At 36.4% G+C, this 9973-nt stretch overlaps 1 protein-coding gene across 1 annotated transcript; it reads right to left on the reverse strand.

Annotated features, from left to right (window-relative positions):
• Positions 1-1345: 1345 nt before the first annotated feature.
• Positions 1346-9529, reverse strand: LOC106478064 (protein odd-skipped-related 2-like). The gene is made up of 3 exons (XM_013938575.2): positions 9499-9529; positions 4878-5736; positions 1346-1997 (listed from the first exon to the last, which is right to left on the reverse strand). Exons 2-3 carry the CDS (start codon positions 5639-5641, stop codon positions 1598-1600), a joined length of 1164 nt encoding a protein of 387 aa, XP_013794029.2. The 5' UTR covers positions 5642-5736; positions 9499-9529; the 3' UTR covers positions 1346-1597.
• Between the last annotated feature and the right edge of the window lie 444 nt (positions 9530-9973).

The raw sequence follows: 9973 nt of genomic DNA on the forward strand, positions 1-9973 counted from the left end.
AACGAATAGTGGGATTGACCGTCACATTATAACGCCCCCACGGCTGAAAGGGCGAGCATGTTTGGTGTGACGGGGATTCGAACCCGCGACCCTCAGATTGCGAGTCGAGCGCCTTATCCACCTGGCCATGCCGGGCCATTTCATCGTTAAAACGAAATAAAGTAATCCGAGATTGTAAGTAGAAGTGTAAGGCTTGAAAAAAATGTTTAAAAAAATATATATAACATTTAAAAAATGAATAAAAGGCCGTAAAAAGACATTCGGAAGGATGCGTATGTTGCTCTTGTGTTTGTATTAAAGTAATTTTTATATAGTAATATTTACAAACTTTCAGCCGACTTACTATAAAAGAAAAGGCTGAAAAAACAGAATTAATATTAGAATATGTCATTAATCATCTTGAATATAAATAAAAATAAACTGTCGTAAAAAATATTCTATATTTAATTCTAGATATTTGCTTTGAAGAACTTTGAAAAAGTCCACTGTTGGAGCATCACAAAAAAATGTTGTAATGGCAATTGATTAGCCTTTCGTTTCTTTAATAAATTTAAATATTTCTCCAAGATAACGGCATGTTTTTGTTTGTTTTTGCGAAAAATCAAATAATCACTCTTAATTTGATGTCAGCTTTCTATACGCGAGCTTTTCTCACTGCAGAAACGACCCCCATTGGCACAGCGGTATGTCTGCGGACTTACAATGCTAGAAACCGGGTTTCGATACCCGTGGTGGGCAGAGCACAGTTAGCTCATTGTATAGCTTTGTTGATAACTTCAAACAAACAAACACTGCAGAAACGATGAATGACGTTTAAAAAAGATCCTGGTAAGAACAACATGGCATACAATACAATTAAAGAAACAGTATACAAACTTTTATTTCTTACGTTTTTTTACATGATTTCACTTGCTTGCGGAAACAAAAAAAAGGACAATACTTTTAAATATTTTCTTAAGAATCAAATCTTTACAGTGAAATGAAAAATATTAAGATAAATTTATGGTTGCATATAATTTCAGACAGGTGGCATCTGTATCAAAAAGGAACTTTATTGAGAACTGCAATTACACTATACAGTTATATTAGGCTTAGTTTATTTCAATTAGTTAATAAAGACAGACCCGTTAATCATTTCCTATTGAGCAGTTGGAAATTATGTTCACAATGACTTGGTTACATCATGTAATAACACAAACATATTTTGATTGACTTCGTTTGGTTTAAAAAACAACAAAAACTTGCATAATTTTTCCCCTTGAAATAAAAGATTATAATTTCATCAATATTTCTTCAATTTACAGGTTTCTTAATCCATTGGTTCCCAGACCGGAAGCTAGAAACCCTTACAGGGCCGCAGCATGTACATATTGCCCCCCCCCCAAGTGACCCTGACATTTAAAAGTGCATCTGTTAACAATATGAACAATTTTAACAGCAAAAGGAGACAATGGTAATATAAATGGATCTGTGTTACTCCATTTCCACGAATTAATTTGATGGGGAGGGTCTACAGTCACGATGAATAATGTCATGGGGGGAACACTTGAGCTAAGAAAGTATGGGGACCCCCCAACTTTTAATCACATCTCTTGTTTCAGAAAGAGATTGAGGTAGGATTCTCCGAAATAAGGTTGTTATGCTTACATGACGATGGACATACAAACCTCAAAGATGGTATAGGATTTTTAACAGAAGATACTGAGGGTGTAGTCGATGCCATCTGTTGCATGTCGTGCGTGAGACTGTGCCGGCGAAGATCACAGTTTCGGCGGAAAACCTTCCCGCAAGAGCCGCAGTTGTAGGGTTTGATGTCGGTGTGGGTGAGGAGGTGGGTTTTTAGGTTGCTCCGTTGGTTGAAGCAGCGTCCGCAGGTAGAACACTTGTGTGGTGAATCGTCCGTGTGAAGAATTCGGTGCACAGCTAAAGTTCGAGACTGACAAAACCCTTTCCCACACTCCGAACACTTGAAGGGTTTTTCCTTGGAATGGATGTACCTATAAAAAATAAATATGAATATTTGTTAATAATAAAATCAGGAAAGTCGCGCATTGCATTGGAGTAATTTTAACAAAACATTTGCCAGTAGGATGATTTTTTTTTATCCATTTCCAAGATGTAACATAAATCAAATTAAGCATTTCACACATTATTAAACATCGTGTTACCCTCTTTTAGTTCGTAGACGATATTACTGAACCAAAGAAAATGCCTGTTCATGAGAAGGATTAAATTAAGTTCGAATGTTTAAATACAGAATTATGCTATTCCCAAAATTTAGTAAGGTGCGACGTATTGTTTAAAACTTAGTATATTTCATTATAAAAATGGTTGTATTTCGTTAGATCAAATGTATATACGATGTACTGTTTAAAACCTAATATATTTCATTATGAAAACGGATGTATTTCGTTAGATCAAATGTGTGTATACGATGTACTGTTAAATCCTAATATAATTCATTATGAAAACGGATGTATTTCGTTAGATCAAATGTGTATACGATGTACTGTTAAATCCTAATATATTTCATTATGAAAATGGTTGTATTTCGTTAGATCAAATGTATATACGATGTACTGTTTCAATCCTGATATATTTCATTATGAAAACGGATGTGTTTCTTGGATCCAATGTGTGTATACGATGTACTGTTTAAAACCTAATATATTTCATTATGAAAACGGATGTATTTCGTTAGATCAAATGTATATACGATGTACTGTTTAAAACCTAATATATTTCATTATGAAAACGGATGTATTTCGTTAGATCAAATGTATATACGATGTACTGTTTAAGACTAACTCAACATGATTTTTGTGTTTCAGTTTTTTGTTTTGATTAGAACGTCTTTGTTTGGTTTGTTTTGAATTTCGCGCAAACTGCTCGAGGGCTATCTGCATTAGCCGTCCCTAATCTAACAGCGAGAGAATAGAGGGAAGGCAGCGTTCATCACCACCTACTGCAAACTCTTGGGAACGAATAGTGCGATTGACCGTTACTTTATAGCACACCCACGGCTAAAACGGCGGGCATGTTCGGTAACGGGGATTCGAACCCGCGACCCATAGATTGTGAGTAGAGCGCCCGAACCACCAGGCTATGCCAAGCTGGGTAGAAGAGCGTCACTTGAAACCCCCCAAAAAAGGCAAGATCATAGTTTTGTATTATCTGACTGATATCTTACTCTTAGTTACTTCCTCTTCAGTGGCCTTTGTTATTCTCTCATTTTTCACGAAATATCCGGAAAAAGATAGAAAAGGAGCCGCATTACTTAAATATATGTTTAGAAAAACAAGCGTGTATAAACCAGAGATGTTTATAAAGTCAACATATTTCTAATCACAAAATTGAAACACCAGGAGGCGCAGAGGCTCAGATAACTAGCTATATGAAACACAACATCTATTCGAAAGTCTTGCAATTGAAATTAAAATAGACTTAATTAGAAATAAGGAGCAGGTGTTGGTGCAAACAGGAGTCTAACTTATACATCTTTATACGTTTAGAAAGTTTGTTTATGAAAAAACTATCTACTTAGAGTTTTTTACTCTAACTTAAAGATGTATTGATGTATCAAATATACAGTTGAATTACATAAAAAGATATTGCAATATTATTTGACTTTCACCTCATGTTTCGTTTTAGAGATAACTAATAATATGCATTAGAGTAGAATATACGTGTGTGAAAATGACAATACTTAACACCGTACAAACAGAACTATCATGCGTAATCATCGGTATTATTATGAGATATCAACGGCTCACAGTATTAAATGTAACTATTATGTGAATAACTGCGACTGACTATCAGTCGCGTGCCAACTGAACTGTCGTCATGTATTACAGATTCGCCACTCCCCCAGCATCGTAACCACAGCCAGTATTCCACCGAGTTCAAACGCTTCAAGCTATAATTTCAAATTATAAATAAGTTCCTTTTGAGCAGTTGGAAATTACATTCACAATGGCTATTACACATGTAATAACACACAAAAATATGGCCCGGCATGGCCAGGTGGATAAGGCGCTCGACTCGCAATCTGAGGGTCGCGGGTTCGAATCCCCGTCACACCAAACATGCTCGCCCTTTCAGCCGTGGGGGCGTTATAATTTTACGGTCAATCACACTATTCGTTGGTAAAAGAGTAGCCCAAGAGTTGGCGGTGGGTGGTGATGACTAGCTGCCTTCCCTCTAGTCTTACACTGCTAAATTAGGGACTGCTAGCGCAGTTAGCCCTCGTGTAGCTTTGCGCGAAATTTTAAAAACAAACAAACACAAAAATATTTTGATTGTCTTCATTGAACCGTACATGTTTTTTTATTTAAAGTTAAGCACAAAGCTACACAATGGGCTATCTGTGCTCTGCCCACCACGGTTATCGAAGCCCAGTTTCCGGTGTTGTAAGTCCGAAGACATACCGCCGTGCCATCTACATTTTCCGTATGGTTATAATGCCCAGTTTGTTTTCTTCGGTATCTGACTGATAAATACACATAATACATTCAGATTAGCTAGTCTTATTTGTGAACCAAGTAACTTTAGATATTACGAAGTTTATTTAGTCTGCTTATTTTCTATTCCAGTATTCAAAGTTTCTTAAGTAATGATTTAGTTACTTTTCCTAGTAAAAAAAATATTAGATTTGATGTCTTGTTTGTTTATTATAAAGCAAAGTCACATTCGGCTATCTGCTGTGTACACCACGGGGAATCAAACCCCCGATTTTAGCGTTGTAAGTCCTTAGACTTACCGCTGACCCACCGGGTGACAATATAATGTTTAAGAAATATTAATATATCATTAAACCTAGTTTCTAAAAATTGATTATATATATAATTCTGTAAAAATAAAAAATAAATGTTTCTTACGTATGGTCCCTTAAATGATCTTGTCTCCGGAAAGCTTTATGACAGATGTCACAGGTGTAAGGTCGTTCATCCGTATGCGTTCTCTCGTGTATTAACAGATTATAAGATTTGGTGAAGCGACGCTGGCAGAACTTACAGATGAACTCTTTCTTTGAGTGAGAAAATATTCGACCTTTAAGGTGTCGCTGATCTAGTAAGTGTGACATCTTCTTTGGCATCTTTGCTAAAAGAACTGGATGAGAGTTAAAAGGACTATTGGGGAATGGAAAAGCGGAACCAGAGTTGTCCTTAGGATTAAATACTGTAGAACCTGAAGAAAGAGCGGATAGTGCGTCATGTTCGAGTCTAGAGGTTGACCTCGGAGGATGCGAGTCGCTGCTTCTCGTCTCAGCGGGACTCGGGCAGAACTCTGGCTCATCCTGGGAGATGGCCGACTCGGCGAGATGAGCAAAGTCGAATTTCTTTGGTTTTTTAATAGATGACGGAGGTTGCGAAGAAAAAGGCCTAATAAACGCGATGGGTGATCTCGTCGAATTTTCCGGGTAAATCACCCCATTTATCGAGTTGGAAACACGCGTCACACGAGTGCCCACCGCTAGATTCAATGGAGGCGGATAACTATAATCTAGTCTAGAATGCTCGGTCCTCGGAAGGAAGGCAGCAGGAAACGATCTTGCAGCAACGGAGCCCGAGAGAAGAGATGCAGTTGCCATCGGGGAATAAAATGGCTGTGGGAGAGCTGAAATTGATGACTGTGGTAGCATGGAGAAAGACAACGGGAACGACGATGAGACCTCCGAAATAGTGGTTGGAGTCAGTGGTGGTGTGGGAAGGAACCCATGTCCATTGTATCGATCATCTAAACAAGGAACGCACAAGAAGAAATATATATATGTTTATTAATTCTCTGCTAATAAGTCAAAGAGATTAGTTTGTTATAATTCTAGCAAGTATTGGCTTTTCTAGTTTTTAGAATCTAAGCCACTTCTTTTAGACCTGGTCTACTACTAACTGCGATTTACCGAGTTTTAGGGAAGAGTTCCGACCTTCTCTGCGGGAAGACGTATGTGAATTTTTTCCGACCCTCCCTAACTGCTTCTCTAACGCACCACCCGTTGGTAGGACCCCTAGTGGAGGTACGATTATTCACGTAGGTATGTGTGAATGGGTGCGCGGTACCGACAGGAGGCCAAAAATAGAACACAAGCTAGAAGTGTTTGTCACATCAATTATTGTTTTACAAGATCATGAGATTATTTCACTTCAACCCTTGTTACATAGACTCCAATTCAACAATATCGGAAAATAATAAATGTATAATTGTTTGATTCATATATATACTTAGCAATAACCCATTAAACTCCCCAATGGTACATTCAAAAAGTAAAACAAAAATTAAAATCTAGTATATTATCTTAATACAGACGATGTTCTGGAAAATTATATATATTCAAAAGCATAAGCTATATAATGCAGTGAACTGATCTTGTATTCGAATCTTCTATTTGCACAACACTGAATTAGACATGTTCGTTCTATTCAACACCGTATCTATATATTGTTAAGAAAACTGTATGAAAAACACGGGATCAAATAAGTTAGTTATTACTACATGCACCGTAAGAAACCGGATCAAAACCTAATATTAAGAGTGGCGCAATTCAATTGCTTACAATCTTATCATAGATGTGTTTTAGATGTTTTATAGATGCAAATCGGTTTCTCATCAACAATAGCTGAAGGAAGTGTTTATTGTAATCGTACGTTTCTTTTTATAGTGAAGACATTTTAGCTCAGTGAGCTTATGGAAGCCATAAATAATTCAAGTACCTGCAAGTACATCATTCGCGCATATTCACTGAAACAGTATACAATTACATTAAACTTCCAACATTAGAATGTACAGGAGCACACACTCGTACATACATACTGCCTATATTTCTACCTTTGGATATATTATGTCTATGTCACTGACTTGTTATCTACCTGGTAAATATACAGAGGGTATAAACGTTACTATACATTTGGGTGGGACAAACGTTGCAATACAGTTGGGTGGGGAAAACGTTACTGTACAGTTGGGTGGGGCAAATGTTGCTATACAGTTGGGTGGGGAAAACGTTACTGTACAGTTGGGTGGGGAAAACGTTACTGTACAGTTGGGTGGGGACAAACGTTACTGTACAGTTGGGTGGGGCAAACGTTGCTATACAGATGGGTGGGCAAACGTTGCTGTAGCAGATTGGGTGGGACAAACGTTGCTATACAGTTGGGTGGGGCAAACGTTGCTATACAGTTGGGTGGGGCAAACGTTATTGTACAGTTGGGTGGGGCAAACGTTGCTATACAATTGGGTGGGGCAAACGTTACTGTACAGATGAGTGGGACAAACGTTGCTGTGCAGTTGGGTAGCACAAACGTTACTATTTGGTACAAGGAAGATTTTACGAAGGCAGCTGAAATCAATTTAATTGTCATTTGTTTCCGAATAAGACTGCAGAAATTAAACTCTGTTCTAAATTAAATAACTTTCTGGTTATTTTTTTCTCCTTCGCCTTGTATATCGACTATGTCCTGTCTTCATCGAAGTAGCTACAATTCAAAACACGATCTATACAAAATATTCCTATTAGTCTGTACTAAAATGTGGGGTAATTATTAAAACAAATGAAGCAACTGAATTGTTTTATTTAATGTTAATACCAGATTGTTCAAGAATCTTCAGTCTTGTGAAAAAAAAAAATAAAGCTAAAGAGTATATATTAATTTGGTCAAATTTTAATTGAAAAAATTCCCACTTCATGGAGAATAGAATACATTCTTATAGATATTTGTAGTTCAAACTAAAATCTATGTTAATCTCTAAGAAATAGGTAAGTACTAATTTTTAGTTAGAGACCAGAGCAATTCAGAAATAGATATTAGATATCGATATTGTTTAAATACGTTAGATCATTTTTTAGTTATATTTGGATTCGTTAGATCGTTATCTAGCTATTTTTGGATCCATTTAGTTTACGAGGTCTATAGTAAATAATTATACTTATAATAGGTAGTAATATTTAAGGATTGACGGTGTAATAAGCATCTCTTGCGAGTTTATATAAAACACATTTTTAGCAGACAATTTATCTTACTTGTACTTTATGACCAAATGTAGTCTTAACTTAAATGATAGTTTTGGCAGAGTTGTATATTTTTGTTTCTGGAAGTGTGTATTTTCCAAGTAATGAACCATTATTGTAAATGGAATGTTCTCAAATATACAATAATTTCACATATATCTACCTAAAATTACCCACATGTAAATAACTAGAGATAAAGTGAATTTATAAAATATCTAATCATGAAATTTAGTACTCAAAATACATTTTAAATTATTAGGAACGTAGAGAAAACAATAGTACGAAGTGGAACATTACCGACAAACAAATGTAGCATGTCTGTGAAGTTTCTGTTTGTTTGTTGTTAAGCACAAACGCCACACAGTGGGCTATCTGTTCCGTGCTAACCACGGACATCAAAGCCCGGTTTTTAGCGTTACAAGTCTTTATCCATGAACTTGCACTGCACCTATAACATAAGATCCTCATGTGAAGTGTACGGATCGTGGCACAAAGATTTAAACATGAACTTATAACAATCAGTTTTAAATTTTCTAATCCAGGTTGTTCGAATAAATAAGTAAAATAATAATAAAGCTGAAGTAGTCATATTTATGCTTATACATACAAAGTGGAATTACTTGACAAAATAAGTCAAATGTATCTTGTGTTATTTGCACTATTCATTGGTATCTGTATAGGATGTCCACCTACAAATGGTTCTACACACTTTTAAACGTAGTAACTTTGAAAGAAGAAAGATAGCAATGAGCTACAAATCACGTGCTAGTCTTAAAACCTAAAGCATATATTCAATCCCACCCCTTTTAGGCCTAAATCATAATCTAAAATAGTAAACATATACTGTCGAGATGTTAAACGCTCATTAAAATTACAAGCAACTCTATGGTAGGTGGAGTTAAAGTCTGGCAAGTTTGTTATACGTGAAAACAGTCGAACAATCCGATTATGTTATGGCATAAGCATTTCAAAGACACAAGATCTCGTGTGCCATAAAAGGAGTACTGGACGACCCACCATAAGAAAAGTCACTTCGCCTTAGTAAACGAATTATTGGACTCGTATTCTGAACAACTTTTCCTTCCCACAGTTGGACGCTGAGGGTGTTATCATACTGATTTGCTGGATTGGTTGTGCGAGGTCCGTAACGAGGACGCCGCCCTTGCTACACCTGGTGCCGCTTGGCTTGTGGCTGAACGTGACGATTTTAAAGATCGCATCATGGAAATTTCGTTTAAAAGTTATTACACTTTAAACTATATATAACTATTTGTAGAAACCTTATATATATATATATATTTATATACACACACACACACATATATATATATATATGTATTCACTCACCAAACTGATATTTTTTCTCAACAGAAACGAAACAGCAAAAGATAAAATGTGCCATTTTAATTATAATGAATAAAAACGATTATCTAAAACAAAATGACATTAAAACAACCCAATCTTTGAAATATACGTTGCTTTTAAAACATCCCTACCTTCACTGCCGACGAAATGGTTTTCAAATATTGGTGATTGATTTGCGATTCCCGAGTCTATCAACATGACTTTATATTTTACTCTTCACCAAAGTATTTATGCTGGTAAGGCTTAACTACCGATACCGATACAAAAGGGCCTGGGCCGCAGAGTAGCAATCAGAATAGCGGGAGATTCACCGTTACGTTCGCTCTCTGTACACTTGGTCTGACTAGCCTAGAGAGGGAAGGTCGTATAAAAGACTAAGCTTTCGGCATAGGTATTAGGGCCGTACTAGACCGCTTCTGGAGAAGTTGAGCAACTACTGTAGCAGCATGCACCAGAGACGTATAGAGGGTTTTTAAATAATCCCGGGTCTGCCTTCTGCACGTTTAAAACCCGAATGCCGGAGGCAAGCATTTACTCCAACTTGCTGAAAAGGCATGAGAATGGAAAGAGAAACAATTTAATTATATTAATATAAATATGCAAATA

The sequence above is a fragment of the Limulus polyphemus genome, unplaced genomic scaffold, assembly GCF_000517525.1.
Source record: "Limulus polyphemus unplaced genomic scaffold, Limulus_polyphemus-2.1.2 Scaffold177, whole genome shotgun sequence".
NCBI lineage: Eukaryota > Metazoa > Arthropoda > Merostomata > Xiphosura > Limulidae > Limulus > Limulus polyphemus.